This window comes from Alosa pseudoharengus, unplaced genomic scaffold (assembly GCF_046254945.1).
Source record: "Alosa pseudoharengus isolate Yale_2024_CS ecotype anadromous, Long Island Sound unplaced genomic scaffold, YU_APseudo_1.1 YU_APseudo_1.1_scf_4, whole genome shotgun sequence".
Classification (NCBI taxonomy): domain Eukaryota; kingdom Metazoa; phylum Chordata; class Actinopteri; order Clupeiformes; family Clupeidae; genus Alosa; species Alosa pseudoharengus.
In genome coordinates this window covers 44,297,618-44,317,402 of record NW_027468774.1, presented here as the reverse complement: position 1 = coordinate 44,317,402, position 19,785 = coordinate 44,297,618, and the positions used below count along the sequence as shown (strand labels likewise).

The 19,785-nt window shown below is 47.2% G+C and overlaps 2 protein-coding genes across 3 annotated transcripts in view; both read left to right on the top strand.

Moving 5' to 3' along the window:
* The first annotated feature begins 416 nt into the window (after nt 1–416).
* On the top strand, nt 417–9,278 carry luc7l3 (LUC7-like 3 pre-mRNA splicing factor). Of its 2 annotated transcripts, none has more exons than XM_076266534.1 (11): nt 417–624; nt 2,016–2,082; nt 2,207–2,246; nt 2,340–2,484; nt 2,702–2,779; nt 3,271–3,375; nt 3,816–3,977; nt 4,290–4,630; nt 5,867–6,063; nt 6,471–6,670; nt 8,635–9,278. In XM_076266534.1, exons 1-10 carry the CDS (start codon nt 526–528, stop codon nt 6,635–6,637), a joined length of 1,401 nt encoding a protein of 466 aa, XP_076122649.1. In that variant the 5' UTR covers nt 417–525; the 3' UTR covers nt 6,638–6,670; nt 8,635–9,278. The 2 variants fall into 2 exon arrangements, with proteins under 2 accessions (XP_076122649.1, XP_076122648.1); XM_076266533.1 differs by having other exon boundaries at nt 3,271–3,390.
* Nucleotides 9,279–11,807: 2,529 nt separating this feature from the next.
* radil2a (Ras association and DIL domains 2a) overlaps nt 11,808–19,785 on the top strand; it is a 28,787-nt gene continuing 20,809 nt past the window's right edge. Inside the window, exons 1-5 of the mRNA XM_076266530.1 lie at nt 11,808–12,469; nt 13,087–13,425; nt 14,028–14,263; nt 15,896–16,257; nt 18,984–19,691. Of these exons, the coding sequence (XP_076122645.1) occupies nt 12,342–12,469; nt 13,087–13,425; nt 14,028–14,263; nt 15,896–16,257; nt 18,984–19,691 (1,773 nt within the window). The 5' untranslated portion in view covers nt 11,808–12,341. The remainder of the gene's footprint in view (nt 12,470–13,086; nt 13,426–14,027; nt 14,264–15,895; nt 16,258–18,983; nt 19,692–19,785) is intronic.

Genomic DNA, 19,785 nt, shown 5'->3' with positions numbered 1-19,785 from the left:
AACTCAAAAGCCTTGTACTGCACAAGCTCAAAGGTCAGCTTTGTCATGTTGTCATTGCCTATCCTTGTGGCATATCAATCAACACAAACATACAACATAAAAGGACAGAATGACTTGCCTAGAAATCAACAGGTCAGAACACTTGAACAAGAACAGTTTGGGTAGTAGGCTAGTGGCCTAGGCTAGTTATCACCATATTCAACACCATGAATGAAGGCCCAATTTAACCCCTGAATATCATCATGTATGAAGTATGTATCATAGTCTACATATTTTCACTAAGAGCCCAAATATTAAACGTTTGCCTGGCTCTACCTTCCAAGGATGCGGGGTCATCCGAACCGCCGTCATCACAACTATCACACCACATTCTCGGACACCACACACATGCTTCAGATGCATGCTGGGTAAACGGTGTCGAGGCAGCTGCCATTTTGTTGGTGTTGTCGGAAGCACAAAGTAGTGTTTAAGTTAAATGCTGAAAAAGAAGAATTTTATGTGAATAGCGAACTATTCTCTGTCAAAATGCTTTCTGCTGCCCAGTTACTCGACGAGTTAATGGGCCGGGATAGAAATTTGGCCCCTGACGAGAAAAGAAGTAATGTCCGCTGGGACCACGAGACTGTGAGTGAGCCACTTAACGTTAACTTGATTTAGCATAGCTAACGTTAACATTTAGTTGACGAGATAGTAATATGCACGCGACAACAGAGAGTGTATTTCATGTGGTATGTTAAGTCTGAACAGAAGTGAAAATAAGTCAATCGGCAAAATATCTTTAACGTCAGTCAGGATTAATGTAAGTTTATATATTACTTAGCCATGGTTCTAGCCACCTTGCTATCGATACCTAGTTAGCAGCTAGCACAATGTGTCTATCCCTAAGACCTTGCGATTAGGGTAAGACTAACCCACGGAATTAAGATTGATGCTGTGTTATTGCTAAAATAACTGACATTGCTGTGTGTTTAATCACGTTTTTGAGTTGGTAACTTTAATCTTAGAGCACTGCTAGTTGTTAAAGAAAATTCTGCACCTCTGTTAACATTTGCTATCGCCATTAGCATGCTGTCTAACAGTTAGCCATAGTTGCTACAAGTACAAGTAGTTGCTACATAAGCTAGTAGTGATGCCGTTATTGGATAGCTCTCTCTCTCTAGCAAGTGGATTTGTTAGCAAGTTATGCTACAGTTGGGCAGGCGATTGAGTGGAGACCTAGCAACCCAGCCTTGACGACGAGATGCAGCGAAACCATCAGCCTGCCATGTTAGGCAACCATTCCCGCCCATTGTGCGACCTTTGTAAACGACCAGGCCCGTGTTCCCACAATACCGACATGTTAAACTTCCCAAGCAATAATTACATTTTACGTATGATTCGGTATCTACCATTGGTTAGCTTGCTAACTAACTACAACAGTTGGCGGTGCTGCGAATGTCGGTCGGACATGATCCCCATTTATCGTTACATGTAACGTCATTACGCTTGGCTTATGATTGAACTGAAAGTAGATAATACGCCGATATAGTATAATTATGCCAAGTTAGTCAAACTGTAACATAGCATTAGTGACACTACGCCCAGCACAGATGTCAAATGAGCCGATGCAACAGTGCATCTGTCGCTAAGTTCCTTTTAGTTTGGTTGCTCAGCGTTATGTTCATGGAAACATGTCGACTCACCTGTTATACAACCGGCTCGGTCACTCGCACGAGAGAACGCACAGATTTAAAAGTTTGGAATTGTATTGTTGGGATTGTCAGTTGTTCTTATTTACACTGATGTATTTAAAGTGGACCCAGTGTCGTATTTCATTGAGAAAACCACAGCTTTATGTGGTGTCAGGTAAATTCTTACTCAAAAGTGATTTAGGGAAATGAACACAGAATCGGTGTTCAGCAGTGTTGTATTTCTATTTGTTCGGTTGGCTAGATTTCAGGCACATTTTCCTGGTTTTCTGTAAGCACTTATGCCTAATTTGATGCTTAGTTATTCAATTGTTTTCTCTCTTGTAGGTATGTAAATATTACCTGTGTGGATTCTGTCCTGCCGAGCTATTCACAAACACCCGATCAGATCTGGGTAAGTAAAGGATTGACCTTACCGTACACAGTACAAAAGCACTCACAAAATATATATACTGAATTGAAGGGACATCAATTCCCTCATGTTTATTACTTATCATGTTACTTACTGTGCTTCACAGGTCCTTGTGAAAAGATCCATGATGAAAACCTTAGGAAATTGTAAGTGGTGTGTTGTGTCCATAGGTGTTCACATTTTAAAGAACCTCTCTGTGGGTGAATGGGAAAGAATGACGTGTATTTTGTGTGCGTCAGGTATGAAAAGAGCTCGCGGTTCATGAAGGAAGGCTATGAGCGGGACTTCCTGCGGTACCTGCAGAGTCTGCTGGCTGAGGTGGAGCGAAGGATTCGCAGGGGCCATGCCAGGCTGGCTTTGTCACAGGCACAGCAGGCCGCTGGGGTAAGTTCCCCACTTTCTCAATGTAATCTGGTGGCAAAACAAGTGTTACACAACGCAATCTTATGTCATGCTATCAAAAATAGATGGTATATAGTAGTTTGACTTTAACAACAAAAATGACGAGTGAAGGTTTTAAGATGTGTTAACTTTGCTTCTTTTTTTTAAAGAGGTTATGTGTTCTTGTATTAACAACATGCTTATGCGTACTCCTTAATAGCAGGGACCTGGTCCATCAACAAAGAATGAGGAGAAGGCCCTGGTTCTGACAGAGAAGATTGAGGAGCTGGTCCTGCAGGTAAGCCTGTGTGCTGTGTGAATGGGATGGTGCTGTTGCTAGTCATTATATAGAGCAGCTGCAGTAACAGAAACCACCATGGTGTTCCCATACTCCTCTCATACTCAGTCTTACCCCTGGACCTCCCTGTCCCGAAATATCTTCTCTCTTTCCTGACCCAATCAAATACCTTTCACTGAGATAGGTGCAACTAAAATACTTTTGGATTAATTACTGTAGATATGCTCAGCTAATGGAGATTCTAGGAGATTGAGAGTGCAAGCAGGTTTTCCAGAACAGGGAAAGATGGGAAACATGTGATGCAAGGGAATCTCAGCAGCCGGATGGAGAACCACTGGGGTGTATGATCTGCTGCAGCTGACCTCTGTTTCACTGGGGTGGGCTGTGTGATGTGCTGCATAATGGTGGGGGTGGGTGGGGGTGTGATGTGATGTGCTGTGCTGTAGCTGACATCTGTTTGTTCCCCGTGGCTTTGTGCCTGTGCTGTGCAGATTGAGGAGCTGGGCTCGGAGGGTCGGGTGGAGGAGGCGCAGGGCATGATGAAGCTGGTGGAGCAGCTGAAGGACGAGAGGGAGCAGCTCAGCGCCACCCCCTCGGTGAGTCCCACGGACGTAAGGACTCGCGCCATTCTCCTGTCTCAACACCTCTCATCCGCTCACACACACATACTCTGCGCCATTCTCCTGTTTCCAACCACCTCTCATTCGCTCCCACACACATACTCAGGCTTAAATATAGTCCATAGGGCACTACACAGCTGTGCTGATGGCGCGTACTGTTAATACCGGTACACAGTCTTACACAGGCCAACATATGCTCACCCATTCAGTATGTACAGTTTGGAGATGACTCTATATTTTAGTGTTCAATACTGATAACAGCAGATGCTAGCAAGGCTGACTTTACTTTCTAAAACCTGCCCAATAACAATACATTTATTTCAATGTTTTTATGCTTCAGTACTATTTTATCTAGCTCACCTTGACTGCCTTAAAGTATTGTTTTTGCCGACCTCTCTCCTTATTCCCCCCACCAGACGATTGAGAGCTTTGCGGCTCAGGAGAAGCAGATGGAGGTGTGTGAGGTGTGCGGAGCCTTCCTCATCGTGGGCGATGCCCAGTCCCGGGTGGATGACCACCTGATGGGCAAGCAGCACATGGGTTATGCCAAGATCAAATCTACTGTAGAGGAGCTAAAGGTGTGTGTGTGTAGATCACTTTGATGAGGCCTGCGACTTATACTGTTGGTGCAGACTAGTTGTCATCTTTCAGGTGGGATCGTATAATAATGTGGGTCACACTGCATAGGCTTCAGTCCCACAATATCATCGTGAGAAAGTGTCTGAAATAGTATAGTGAAAACTTTGCAGGCTCTCTGGAAGTAGTTTTTATGATAACCTAGGTCTAGAGTGGCTGGGCCTCTGTTCTGGTCTGGCTAACCTACTGTGTTTGGACTACACGTATGTGGTGATGTATACCCTGTTATACTGACGGCCTTCTCCCCCTCGCAGGAGAAACTGCGGAGGCGTTCCGAGGAACCCGAGCAGGACACCAAACTGCGCAAGGAGCGCGAAGACCGGGAGCGCGAGCGAGAGGAGCGTGAGAAGAAGCGCAAGGAAGAGGAGGAGAAGGAGAAGGAGCGTGAGAAGGAGAAGGAAAGGGAGCGGGAGCGGGAGAGAGAGCGCGAGCGTGAAAGGGAGAGAGAGCGCGAGCGGGACAGGGACCGCGAGCGACGGGGCAGACGCAGCAGCTCTCACAGCAGACACTCCAGCCGGGCGTCAGACCGCCGGAGGAGTCGCTCGAGAGACCGCAAACGTTCCAGGAGCAAGGACCGCGAGCGCAAACGCAGCAGGTATTACTGCCACTTGACACACAGCAAGCACTACTGTTGGCCATACAGGAACTGTTGATTTTTATTTAGATTCAGAGTAAATGTGTGAGTGTGTTGTGCTTAAGGCTGTAACGATATTCGAAACCGAAATCGCGACATTCATATCAACGATACTGTGTCGCGGTGTGAAAAGGCAGAATCGCGACACCTTTCTAGTGTTTCACGCAGTGCTTTGCATCTTACGCGGCCGCAAAAGCAACCCACATCTCCTATCGGTAGCCTAGGTTGTCCAAAAACAAACAAATAAATAAATAATAATTTCATACCTCTCCTTGCTTTCATTGTAGACTATGTGTGCAACTTTACCAAACAGTATAGAAGTAAACCCCCTCTCCTTGCCCCGCTCTCTCTCGCGCTTCCTCCCTCTCCCTCTCACTCTCCCTCCCTCTCCTGCTCAATGAACACGCACGACTTAAATAAAACATTCACAATCGTGAAAGCAAGGACGCATAGAAGACGACTAGCTAAATTACTATTAAATCAGCTTAGCATCATTAGCATGTTGCACATATTTGTTTAAAACTCTTGCATTGAAGTTGACTGATCATCTCAATACCAACGTTTCCCAAAAGGGCCTGTCCCAAGGAGAACAAGTATTACCTTGAAACTTAAACACACATGGGAAAACTGAACAGTCCAATCAGTAGATTATGATAGGCTAAGCTAGCCAACTATGCTACTTTGTTTACAATATTTCCAGGCTTCAACCAGACAGCTGAATTAAAGAGGTAGAGTTGTAAAAAAAAAATAGCAGGCCTAGGCTATAGGCTAATCTGCATAAAGTGTGCTGTCATAAATATCAGTCATTCAGAAAAATATTTTTTATATCAGGATATAAAATAATAGATATATTATATTGTAATCCTCTGGTGTTCTAAGGGAGGCTATTAAAATGTTATTTAATAAAAAATCGAGATTCGTATCGAACCGTGGGTCAAAAATCGTGATACACCAACCTCACGATTTGGTTTGTATCGTTACAGCCCTAGTTGTGCTATATAGTCAGTAGTCCAAACGCTGTATGAAGAGTATGACATCAGTGTTCATATTGCAGCAATTTAAGGTGGGACAACTTGTCCTTTTAGTTCTCGGAAATTTGCCATTTATGAGTACGGTTGGTTAATGATCTAGAGAGAAGCCAAGAGAAGTGTCACGTTGGAATAGATTAAATGAAGAGTGGTGTGTGTGTGGCCACAGGAGTCGCGACAGAGAGAGGAGGCGCAGCCGGGACCGATCCGACAGGAGGAAGCGCTCACGCAGCAGGGAAAGGAGGAGGTCCCGCAGCTCGGAGCGCAAGTCCCACAAGCACCGCAGCCGGAGCAGGGACAGGGAGCGTGAGCGGGACCGCGACAAGGACAGAGAGAAGGACAAGGACCGATCCTCCAAAGACAAAGGTCAGAACCAGCTCCAGCTTTCTCACCTTTATTTTAACAAGTAGCTGTTCCACTTCAGACAACTAGACCACACTGGTCCAGATTTTCTTAGGTAGCAATCTGATAAGCCAGATCTAGCCTAGAGACTTGAGTGTCTATTGACATGTCATTACATACATAATGTGTTGTTCAGCCACATGTGTATGAATGAATGGCCAACATAACTTAACTGTAGCCTACATCTGACTAATCTCCTTCAATAACATGACGCACAACTTCATGTTCATACATTAATTTGATTAAAAGGCCATCACCATTGTACTATTTATTTAGCATTGCAGGCATACAGTGATATATCAGTATGTTACACTTACTGTATCTGAGTTCATCAGCTGTGCTGTGGTGTGCTGTGTTGGTGTCTCCTCCAGACCACAAGGACGGTGAGGAAAGGCGCACCAGCAAAAAGGCGCCGTCTAGTGACGACAAGGCCAGCGAGCTCCCCAAGGCCGAGTCCATGGAGGTAGATGCTCCCAAAGCCGAGCTCAATGGCACGCGCGAAGACATCCAATCTGAAGGTGACACTCAGTCCAATTAAAACTGATCTGATAGGACCTCAGATCAGGCCCAGGTAAGTGCAGAGTCCCCCTCCAGCTTGGCTCTCTCCTCCCCCCCACCCCCCCCCCCCCTCCCCACCATACCCCCACTGCCATCCCTAACAACCCCCTCCCCCCACACACACAACCTCCTCCCTCCCCTCCCTTACCTTCCCTCCTTTACTTTCAGTTATGTCTTTTGATTTGTCTTCCTGTTTTTTTTGGCTAGTGCATCGTAAGTATGCACTGAAGATGGAAGAAGGTAGACAGAAACTCAAAGCCAGAGGGAAAAGCCAGTGTAGCCCTGAGAAACGTGCTCGGAGGTACTTCGTTTTGTATCGGTCATAACATACATGTGTCTCTCTAGACCAGTTTCTCTTCCAAATTTTTAACTCTTATGATATGACTTTTTGTGGCCATTGCTTTGTGCTGTCTCAGGCTGAACTGCTAATGAAAAACCCATCTATGCTGACAGTAAACAGTAGTTCATAAAGTCATATAAGCCCCATTATATCAAGCATTACAAAATGGTTTGTGTGTCTATACATGCTCAGACATATATAGGCACACAGCATTTTTTTAAGTCCCTTCTCCCATGTCAATCAGTATTTTCAAACTCTCAGTACTGTTTTTTAAAGGTGTATCTGAAAACGAGTCTTTAAGACAAACTAATGACTCATTAATTCATTAAACTGCAGTCCCGCCTCTCTTTCCTCCCAGTGACGACAGGATGTGTGCCGTCTTTTTTTGTGCTTCATTGCCTTGCATTTTAACGCAGTGTTCTTAAACTGGACAAGCCAGATAGCATTGTGGGAGTGGAAGTATAGGGCTAATGAATAATTGCAGCTGACTTCCATACCTCATACCACAGCGTTGGTGTTGTGAGCGACTCTTCCCCCCCCTCTCATGAAAAAGCCAAATTAAAAATCAAGGATACTGTCAAACTGTGCAGGTACTCACCCAAGGTACTCCTTTCTTTACCCACATCCATATTTATTCTGAATGCTGTTGCCTGTGAACGTGTTTTCAGAAGCTTGATGTACTTTTTATTTTTGTTTTGTTGTTGTTTTATTATGTTCTGTTGACACAGTTAAGATTTTACGTTGTGGTTTTGTGTTGAGAAGGCTGCCCACCAGAAGATACACAATTTTTAAACAAAGAAAAAGTTTAAAGATCCCAATTTATATCCCCAAATCTGACACTTGGGCCTTTTCCTCCTGAAAGAATAAACAGGGTGTTAAAGCTAGGGACTGTAGCTCCAGCACAGATAGAATTGTTGCCGAGGCCCAGTCCTATTTGATCAATCTATAGCTTTCAGTTTCATTATCACAGCCTCTTCCCCATCTGTGGCGTAACAAACGGCTAAATAAGTAAGTGTTTAACAATTGTCCTCTGCCACAGTAATTCACTTAGCTCTCTGCAACTGTGGGGCTGTATCGTGAGATGGATGTCTGCATGCTGATTGCACAGACGAGGGGATATTAAATGGGCTAGTCTTAACCTCCAGGTTGACATCTTCCACCTTAGTACCTCAGGCCTTCCTCTCAGCCTTGTGCTTTCCTCCAAATGATTTTAACATGGCAGACTACTTCTCTCTCTTTCTTTCTTTCTTTCGCTTGTTTCTTAATCTCTCGCTCTCTCTTCTGTTCTCTCTATATTCCATTCTGTCTATTTGTTTTACATTTTGAGCATCTAGTGCAAGCATTAAAAAAAAGGGTTGTTACGGTCTAGCTCATGATGAGCTATGCTCATCATGTTCTGATGCAGTCAGTCATGTCCTCCGCTCCTGGTTCATGGGTCATGTGGATTGCCCTGGTGTCCTTATGGTGACGCCTCTGTGAAATGCCAGTGTTCCTTTTTGAGCAGATTTCCTTTTTTATTTAATTTTTTTACTTTGAAGTGGTTTGTGGTGCATATTGAGCAGCCTGTTTGCCTGATGCAGACATGTGGCGTCTCCCGTTCTAATCTGGTTTTCTCTCTGAACGTTTGTGCACGTCAGGAACCCCTGGATCGCCCTGACAGGAGAACAGAAGAACCGAAGACCTCCCCTGACCAGAACACGCAACTCTGCTGCTTAAAACAAGGTGACCCACAGATGTGTAGTGGCCTGTTGACAGTTTAAAATAATAATAAAACCATAAAACAAAACAAAAACAGATTTAGCAAAATAAAAACATGTTTTAAGAGAGGTTGCCCTTTTTTGCAGCTACATTGACAGGACCTGTAGTGTTCATTTCTGTTAATAATGTCTTTCCCGTCTTAACTACTGCTATGAATTAAAAATGAAAGTACACAAAAACCAGGTAGAGGAGAAGTGTGTTTTAAGGTCTACACTTACTTTGTTCACCAGCATTCAGGATAAAAATGAAAGCTGTACCCGTGGCATGTTTTATTTTATTTTTATTCTTTTCAGTTTGTAAAGTAATGGTATTCATGTCACTATTTTTGCCCTTCAGTCTCGGTTTGAAGCATTTGTACAGTGTTAGGAATGGACAGCAAGAAGGTTCCATTTTTCTCTTCCCCTCTGTAAGGCATACCCCAATCAGTCACGTTTAGTTTTGAGAAGTGAGTTATTTTATTTTTTCAATTTTGTTCAAATCTTAAGAACATGTATTTGTCTTGAATAAAATGTTTGAAAATGAACAGTCTCTTAATTGTCTACTTGAGTATTAAACTGGTTTGGGGTTTGACTTTGTAATGTACCACACGTTAGATGCTACTAACGTTAATTAAGCAATAGCTTACACACACACACACACACACACATTGTGATGTCACGAGAGGCTGCGTTCGGGAGGGCCGCTACGTTCCCCTGAGATGGCTGCAGTCACGGACAGCTTTGGCTCCATCAAACACACGATATCCCAACACACCTGAGACCGATCAGGGCCTGATGAGCTGAAGGGCTTTTTAAGGCCCAGAGACACAGTTGGTGTCAGAGTGGGGTGTGGGAGACAAGCTCAAGTTGTGCTCTCAGAGGAGCTACAGACGCTCGAAGTGGCACTTTCCACGTGAAGTACTGGAATACTTACCGCCGGATTGGCCACGGGCTGCGGTGCTGTCTAAAGTAAGGCTGAAGACTTGTTTTCAAGAAGAGATTTACCTGAGGGAATCGGGACTATGACTTCACGTTTGAAGAGACATTGTTTAAGTTTTGACGGTTGAAAGATCAACCTTATCCTTAGTTACCTTTTTGAACTTGGCATACCTTTTTGTTAATTCCCAAGAACTTTATTAAAAACCTTCGTTGTACTCTAAATGTGTGTCCTTGCACTGCTGAACTGTCCCGCCGAGAGCCGTGTAGCCTCATGATATCACAACACACACACACTTGTGTGGTTGCTTTCAAGCACACTGAATTTGAAATTCAATTTTCACAACTTATGAGTATCTCAAAGCTACGTTTGCCATGAACTAGAACATGTAACCCTCTTTTAAAGACGCTCATGCCTGCTTTACCTGTGAAATAGGCCTGTGGAAGAATGGACTACGCAGCATAGTAAGCAGAGCCAGGTGGGGGGTATAGGCCTAGACCACCCCCAAAATCCATTTTTTCTAGTCCCCAGCCGTGGCGCAACTGGCTGTGGCACCTGCACCGTACGACGGCGACCCGGGTTCGATTTCCGCCCCGTGGTCCTTTCCGGATCCCACCCCGACTCTCTCCCACTCGCTTCCTGTCACTTTCCACTATCCTGTCGCATTAAAGGCAACCAAAAAAATTGTTTAAAAAAAGAAATTGTTTTCTTAGCCAAAACAAACATCTTCTGTTGATTTTATGTTGGCCAAGTTATTTAGGCTATATTTATGGATATGTATTGCGATGCTACGCATGTCCTGTGTCAGTTGGGCTGATTTCTACTATTGCAATTAAGTTCTGTCCATGCACATCGAACCTATTTATGTATATGGTGGATAACTTCATGGTAGTTGGCTACTGCTTTACTTGAAAAAAAAAAAGTATCTTTGCATTGCATATACCAAGGTATGAGCTTCAGATGTTCTACAAAAAAAATCTTTACATAAAATTAACAATTTGGTTTCATAATGTACAAGTTACTATTGAATATAAGGCTATAATATCTATTTTACTTTTTGTATGTTTGTGTCACCGCTCTCAGAGTCTGTGCCCCAACCAGGCCACCCCATCAATCTTTTAAATTATTTTCTCCAATTTTAGTGTGCATTGGCCGCCTTGATTATGGCACCTATGTGAGGCGGGACATAACATTACCATGTAGTTGATCTAATAATTACTTTGCCGCAGGTCGTGGTGTATATCCACTGGGTTTCCAATTCCAGCAACGATTTAAAACCATGTGTAGGGTTTTTCCTGAGAAGTTGAGGGACGTTGTAGTTGTGTGACCTATGTCCCCTGCCTACTGTTCACTATGAGCGCTCTCTAATTTAGCCGGCAGGGGGAGTATTTCTATTGGAGAGGGGAGCAAGTGCAAGTTCAGTGGTCACTCTGATTTACACACTTCTGTGTATTAGTAGGGTCTGCATATAATAGCAATGTTCTGGATCACTAGGAATAGTCGAGAATGAACTAGACTGCGCAGAATTTAGTCCCCGTCATGCAACTGCACTCTCACACCGGGCAAAGGAAATCCTTCCCCACCCTTCCCTTTCCTCAAGTCCTGCTCCCTCTACCCACGATGAGGGAACTGCTTATGGCATCGAATGTTGTTCTCTGTAAAATCATTTCCACAATAAGTGTTATCCACAAAATTATTTTTAGCACAGAAGTAGCCTAACTTATAAACAACAATATTGACCTGTAGCCTAATATTTGACCCGCTCAACTAATAATTCGCAAAAGATTTCCTACGGACACCGGTGTTTAAAATTATCGATTCACACTTGTGCTCAGGGTTTCTATCTTCCTGTGTTCAGTGGAACTGATACAATATTGATTAACAATAACTAACGTTTTTGCTTTGATGTTACTGAATTACAACATAACCAACGCATCACAAACTTCCCCGCGACTGTCCGTCAAGTTGTCTCCTCCCGTTCTAGAATGACGTCAGGGTCTCAGCCCGCTACTCGCAACTTTTCAAAAGCGTCCCAGTCAGATTCAGAGCAGGCTGAGATCTATGGCTGAGATTGACTGTTGACGCTGGATGACCCGGCTCCGAATGGGTGGAAATTTTGTGACTGCTATAAATTACAAAATATCCCTGTACATTCTATACAAAGGAGATGTATTGATTTTGTTCATCAATATTACGTGATGGAAAGATCTGAGGCATCTACGAAAACGTGCCTTCGTTGAAGACGTGCAACTGTGACTTGGCTAACTTTACAAGTAGCCCACTCTCAAGAGGAAGTCTTCAAATTTCTTAACTTCAAACTTACAGTTTCTGAATGTTATTGTAGTTTGCTGTTGTTTCTGGCTATGGGCTGTTTCTTTTCCGCAAGAAACGGACTTATTTCATCCTCATCGATGCCTGGATGTATCAGGGACTAACAAAATCAATTTGGATAACACAGCCTTGGGCATAACGTTACTATGGGAGAGTCCGCGTGCAAATGGGAATATAACGTTAGCCGTCTCAACAGATATGGTTCTTCGGCAAAACTGTTGTACGCTCTCAAGCTGGCATTTTGTCAATAGGTTTTATTTGTCTTTACAAGAGACAGTACTTGCGTCCTAAAATAGTTAAAGCAAATAAGTGAACGCAGTTATCACCTCAACAAGTTAACATGATTTCAGAGGAACGGAGTAACCACATCGCCAAACAGGCACTCAGTTTTCCTGTGGGTTTGTTGATCCGCTCACCGAAGAGACGCCTGGCCAAGCTCGGAAGAAAGTCAAGCAATGGCTCCTTACAGTAAGTTCAAGATTAGTTAATTAAGTTTGTACATATCAGGGCACCACAGCATAATAGAACTGTGGATCCCTAATTGCGTCAAACATTACAGAATAAACCATTCTGCGGCAGTGTCAGTTTGTCGTTTTGCAGTGGAACTCGAAATGCACTTGATCATTGATCATGTGTTAGATTTTAATATTAGATGGGCAATTAGATGTACACCTGCTCTAGTTTCAACATTAATAATACTCATTATCATGCTTGACATGTTAAGTCTATGTACCACACGTGTCTATGTACCACACGCCATGGAACTCTAGGAGTTGTCAGCTTCATATTTGAAATACTGTAGAGGCAACCTGATAGTTTTTGGATTTGTCTTCTCCCATTCGTCTCTCCTATTGAGGTCTTAAATGGTAATTTATGCATAATATGTGGTGCTGTTGACTTGAGTTTGTGTGTGGGTCCATCTACTGTCCCATGATGGAATGCTTTTAAGGGGAGATGGACAGAGATGATGCAGAAAGTCAGACAACACTGTGCAGACACACGCCACCAAGCTTTTAGGCCTCAACTGCTATCTCTCTCTTCCCCTGCTCTCTCCCTCCATCCCTCTCCCCCCGTCTCTCTCTCAGGTCCCACACGTCTGACAGCACCACACGCTCGGTGGAGAGCTCCACAGGCGTGCGGCAGCCGGCCAAGAGCAAGATCCGTCGCCACAACAACCGGCTGTCCACCGTGTTCAACCGCAGTCCCCTGCTCCGGGACGGCGGGAGCAGGAGCCTGGGCGGAGTAGGGGATAGGAGCGACCCCCACCCGGTCGCCGATGACCCCGCCGAGCTCTCCAGCCAGATGTCCGCTCCGGGCATCCTGAAGATCTTCGGCAGCGACATCTGCCAGGGCGCCAACTACAAGAGCGTGCTGGCCACGAGCCGCTCCAGTGCCAAGGAGCTCATCAAGGAGGCCCTGGAGAGGTGAGAGAGCGGCCACTGCACTGGGCTACACTCTGGACATGTCACGGGGGGTCAACCTGGCTCAGGTCTTAACTGGTCAGCTGCTACTTGTTGTGTGTCCTCCGGGTGTGCTCCCTGAAGGGCTCATGTGAAAGTGGCCTTTTTAACGAATCACTGAATACCTAATTGCTCTGGTGCTTACACACTCCCCACAGTAGCAGGCTTGCATCCTTTGAATGCCTGACTTTGCTGTTGGCAAGGGAGAGTGAGGCCAAAGGCTTTGAACTCACTTTCAAATTCAATATTGTATCCATTGCTTTGACTGGTATTTCTAAGGCTTGGTCCTCCATAACACTGAATTTGTCTTTGTCCTTTGTCTAAAACATGATTGAGCACAAAAAACGGAATGTGTTTGCTCAGTGCAATCAGGCTTATTCATCTTATCAAAACTTAAGAGCAACTTTAGCTTTGTTATGGTCTGAGTCTGCACTCCCTGGAGCTGCATTTGGGAAACCTCAAATCACAGTGTGCTCAGTGAGGGCCTTGGCTCAGCACACTGGTCCTGATGTAAGCAGGCCCTGTCGCTGACCAGCACGTTCTGGCTGCTCTAATCCCCCTAACAGGTACAGTCTGGAGAAAGAAGACTCGTCCGACTACGTGCTCTGCGACGTGATTGGCCAGACGGGCGCTGACCACCAGTGGAAGACGGAGTGCTATCGGGTGGTGGGGGAGCACGAGCGGCCGCTCATGCTGCAGGCGCTGTGGAAACCCAAGCAGGGACTGTCCAGACGCTTTGAGATCCAGAAGAGGTCCGCTGTGGAAGAGCGCAGCGCCCGGGAAACGGACGACGTCACTGCAGGTAGGCCACCTCGACTGTCTGGGCCCTCCACCTGAGTTCAACTGAGAAATGCCAAATGGAGCCTCAGACGAGAAGCCACTGGTTAGGGGATTAGCAGAGCTCCTCTTGCGTCAAACCACACCAGCCTTTTTTAACGCACTCCCTTTAAACTCTGATAATGGGAGCGCTCTCAATAGATTGTGACACCTTCTTATCCTCTTGTGTCATTGTCCCCTACAATTGGGCTGTTCAGGAAGTAAGAGGCCCCCTCATAATTGCACTTTATTGGTCGGGGTGTGTGTGTGTGTGTGTGCGTGCTTTAATGTGTCCCACGACAGTGTGTTTATCTTTCCGCTGGTGCTGGCTTCCTGAAGCCTGGGGAATGTGTGGTGGTCCTGTTGACTTTGGCTTGGGGCTTGTTGCGTGTATGTGTGTGTGAGTGTGTGTTTGACAGTGTGCGTCTAACTCAACTTTTGAGGAAAAAGCGAGTGGCCTCATTGCAGTTTAAACAATGCAAAACGAGTCAAACGCCCACTTCCATCACCGATAACATGCCCCTCACGCTCACTCAACACCCACTCGGTCCACCCCAGCCTCCGAGCAGAGCAGATCTGGCAACTTAATGGCCCTGGCTGAGGTGGGCCAAGTGAGTGTGGCGTCAGGCTAGTCCCAAACGCCTGCTCATGCGAGATAAAGAGAGAGAGAGAGAGAGAACACCTCTTGTTCTTTCACTCAGGATTTCCTCCTCAGCTTTTATTTTTTTAACCCGCTTTGGCAGGCCTGGCACTGATGAAGTCCCGCTGCCGTTTGCTTAGGAGGTGTTATCAGGTCACCCCCCCCTCTTCTCTTTCCCTCTCACTGTCTCTCTCTCTCTGTATCTTTCACCTTTTTATCCCTCAATGTTTTGCTTTGTACATAGCCCCTTGAATGATATTTCTTTCTATCACTTGGCCTTGATGAGTGTGGGAACTGAGTTTCAAACTGCTGGGAAGCCTTTCTCTGTCCAGAAAGGGGCTATCAGGTCAGATACACAGGTGGGCCTGATAGCTGTGGCTTTAATCACCTGTGGTTTGCGCGCAGTCAGCTGGCCATTGTTGTGAAGGCCATGCCTGTGGTAACAGAGCTGGGCTAGTTGTCCCTGATTGCAGGCGTCCTGTTTGTGCTCTGCCATGACCTACCATTGACATCAATGCACTCAATTCCCCCTCTTTTGGTATAGAGTTCGGAATGTGACCATGTGAGTAATAGAATGTAGTCGAAAGAATCTGCACTAATGTAACAGTATAACATCTGTTCATTGACAATACAGCAAGTTCCTGATGATTAGCGATGTAGCTATTATCAGGTTAAAACATATAATGGTTAAAGTTTGCACCATTTGCAACGTCTTTGAGTTTCAGACAGGTAGGTAGATGGAATGCTTTACTGATCCCCTATGGGAAATTGCACAGTTGGAGTACAGGGACACTAAACAAGGAAAAGTGGAATTTGAAACAATGTACTTACATCAGTCTGATAAAATGAATGAAAGAGTTCGAGTCTCCAACACTGTTGGAGAGACAAAGTTTGCCGAATTGTAGTTGTGTGTCTCCTGGTGGTACTCCTGGTCTTCTCCCTGTTGATGTGGTCTGTCTGCGGCCTCTCTCTCTCCAGGCCTCAATGCCCAGGCACGGAAGCTGCAGCACGGCCGCTCCCGCGTCACCTCCCTCTTTGTGGACGGCAGCGAGGGCGAGGCCGATGGACAGGCCATCTGGAGGAGCCTGAGCGACATGGACGTGTCGGCCATGGGCCAAGAGGCCGGCCGAGCCGCCAGGCGGGCCCTCGGGGGCCAAAAGGACCCCACCGCGGCGGCAGCGGTCAGCCCACCAGAGAGCCCGTCCGAGGCGGACGCGCGGAGCCTGCGCACAGAAAAGGAGGAGACGGAGAGCAGTGACGACAACAGCACGCAGTACTCTGTCCACCCGCCATTCGACTTCCCCTACTTCCTGCTGCTGCAGGGCTACAACTACAGACAGGTGAGCGACACTTGGGAAGTCCTCATGGAAATCCTGGAAAACATATTAGAATCCCACTTTCCACGCCTGGGAAAAGTCCTGAAATTCAGTTAATTCATTGAAAATATGTAGGTATAATAATGAAATGTTGTGTACTAGGTGGGGGCTATTTTCTCTTCTTGTTCCTCCCAACTTGTGAATGGTGTTTGTTAGATAACTTCATTTTAGTGGATGAGGTAGTGTCCTCCGTAATCAGGATCTATCCCATTAACGAATTAAAGTGCCCTCAAGGTTATCTGAAGCCTCCCAGGTCAGGCGGTGTGATCAGGAGTGAGTGGGTGGCATGCTGGCTGGCATGCTGGTTGTTTTGGCATATGGTGCATGTGTAGGATTGGACATCTATGTTTAAACTGGAAGAGAACATCCCCTGGTGCTGTTGAACCAAGGCTACTTAAGTGTGTGTGTAGTATGTTTGCCAGCGTGTTGGAGGCTATTGTTAAGGTTAGGGCATGGGGCCTTTTTGCAGAATGTGTGTGTGTGGCTGAGAGAGAGAATGTGTGTGTGTTTAAGCAGACACAAAGCCATGTGGGAACCAGGTGACCAGTATGTCCCCAGTTCCCTCTGGACACTCTCCTGCCCGCTGGAGTGGAAGAAGGGGGGAGGGGGGTGGGCGTCTCATGCGATGGCAGAACCGTCCATTAGTGGAACACGTATGCAAGAACATTCTGTCCCGCCTGCTCTAGCGCCAGAGCTGCAACTCTCTAATGAACATGCAGATATCCCAGATTACAGGCCAGCGGGAGAGCACGGAACACAACAACCCACACTGACACCCACAGAGCTCCCTCTCTCTCTGACACACACACACACACACGCACACACACACACACACACACACACTCCATCTCTCTCTCTCTCTCTCTGACACACACACACACACACACACGCACACACACTCCATCTCTCTCTCTCTCTCTCTGACACACACACACACACACACACGCACGCACACACACTCCATCTCTCTCTCTCTCTCTCTGACACACACACACACACGCACGCACACACACACACACTCCATCTCTCTCTCTCTCTCTCTCTCTCTCTCTCTCTGTAATGAAGGAAACTTAAAATATCGAAGTTTCTGTGGCTCGGCTCCCTCTGTATCTTTTACTGACTTTATCTCTCTCCCTCTCTCACTGTCAGACACACACACACACACACATAGACTCAAAACCCTTCCCAAACATCAGTGTTTCCAAAATATTATTCTTTCTCTCTCTGCCTTGCTCTGGCTCCTCCTCTGCGTAGCCGTGTGTGATGTCAAAAACAGGGCTCTTATTTGCTGCCTGTTGACGCCTCAGCCCTGCTGTGATAAAGGGGTTTGCTCAGCTTGTTCCTGCTATGCCAGCAGACCAGTCAGGCCCCACCACCTCTGCTGGGGGGCTGGGGTGAACCTGCTGGCCCTTAACAGAGGATTGATGAGGGACAGGATATAGGGGGGGGGGGGCATCCACCAAACATGTTGTTTGTCCCTCGCAACGAGCCAGCAGTCGGGATCAGGGCAGCACGTGTAGCCCAGTGTGGACACAGTAGCTCATATTAATGAACTGTCAGTGTGCAGCGCTCTTGCTCGGCCATCCAAGGTTGCTAGTCCAGTTCCATAGGAACGTGCCCCCCCTGCCCCTCCCATAAGACCCAAGTGAATGCCCTCCTGTTACTGAATAACCTGTTGTTCCTCCTAATTATCTGGTCATGTTTGTTGTCCTTGGGAGCCTTTGTCAGAGGCCGTAGTGTACATACAGTGAACATTCCAGAGGAGTGAGGCAAGTGGAGAGTGACAGGCTGTAATTGGGCTGAGCTCATGGAGGGGAGGTATCGTACCTGCTGGATGAGGGCAGTGCAGCGTGAACCAGTGACTGCTGGGTAATGCTAGAGTCAATACTGCAATAATGACATAATACTTTATGATGGTCACCTGAGGAGTCGTGTGTGTGTGTGTGTGTGTGTGTGTGTGTGTGTGTGTGTGTGTGTGTGTGTGTGTGTGTGTGTGTGTGTGTGTGTGTGTGTGTGTGTGTGTGTGTGTGTGTGTGTGTGTGTGTGTGTGTGTGTGTGTGTGTGCGCGCGCGCGCCTGTGTTCTCAGTGCTCCTGGGAAAAAGAAGAGAATACAAAAACATTTAGTCCATGTCAAAACATCCTGTTTCTGTCATGGTGCCATAAAATGTGCAATGTTTGCTTCCCCAGTTTGTAGAACAGATTATTCATTGACACAACAGGTAATTGTTAGAGGTTTCTGGCGTTCCTAGTGTTGGGAAATATTTTGCTTATTGTGAGTCTTAAAGGGAAATTTCCACTGCTGACCATAAAAAATACAATGAATGAGTCATATGGAAAGGCAACCGTGACCAACAACAGAAAGGAGCCCCAAGACTATGGACCCAATGGAGCCAGATATCCGATTTTGGGCAGAGTGATCCCTGTGTCTGTGCTCTGTAGATTGATATCAGTGCTGCCTCTGTTCTGACTGTGCTCCCCCACCCCACCCCCACCTCACCTCATCCCACCCCTACTTCCTTCTCCATCCCACCCCTACTTCCTTCTCCACCTCACCCCACCCCACCTCACCTCATCCCACCCCCACCTCACCTCATCCCACCCCTACTTCCACTACACCCCACCACACCTCACCTCATCCCACCCCTACTTCCTTCTCCACCTCACCCCACCCCACCCCACCCCACCCCAGGACTTTGTGATCTACCTGATGAGTGGGAGCAGCTGTGTGTTGGGTTGCTGCGGCGAGCACCGGCAGGGCGAGGACGAGGAGCGTCTGAAGGTGGACGTGCTGCTCTTCGCCCCGGACGTGCTGCCGCAGCACTGCCGCGTGCGGCGCCAGGACCCCGACGTCAGCGAGAGTCACGGCGGCGGGGGCGGCGCTGGTCACGCCGGGCTCACCCTGCTGGAGCCCTTCCAGGGGGCGGCGGTCACCCACAACGGCGTGCCCCTGAAGCACGAGACGCCCCTCAGCCCCGGCGACCTGGTAGGCTTGGGTCAGCATTACCTCTTCATGTTCAAGGACCCCACGGCCGGCGACGCTCCGCGCACCCCGGCCTGGATCACCTGGCTGTGCCCGGGCAGCGAGGCCTCGGACTGGCCCGGGAAAGCGGGCAGGGCCCTCGGTGGCGTCGGCGGGGGCAGGAGGCGGTTCGGCCGGCCCATCCTGCGCTGGAGGGACCTGGAGGGCCGTGAGCTCTGCTTGGCCTACGCGCTGCCGCAGGAGGACCGGCTTCTGGACCAGATCCTGGCGGCGGTGGAGCCGGTGGGCGACACGCCCAAGCTCACGCCGGCCTTCCTGCTGTGCCTGTGTGTCCAGCACTCCGCCGCCCACTTCAAAATGGCTGACCTCCGCCGGCTTCTGTTGCGCATCGCCAGCCAGATCCAGCTGACTATGTGGGTGAGTTGGGTCCAGCCGTCTCGCATTCTTTCCCCCACAGTTCCTGACCAGTCCACTCCACCATCAGTCCCCACGTGGCTCTCACTGGCCTTCT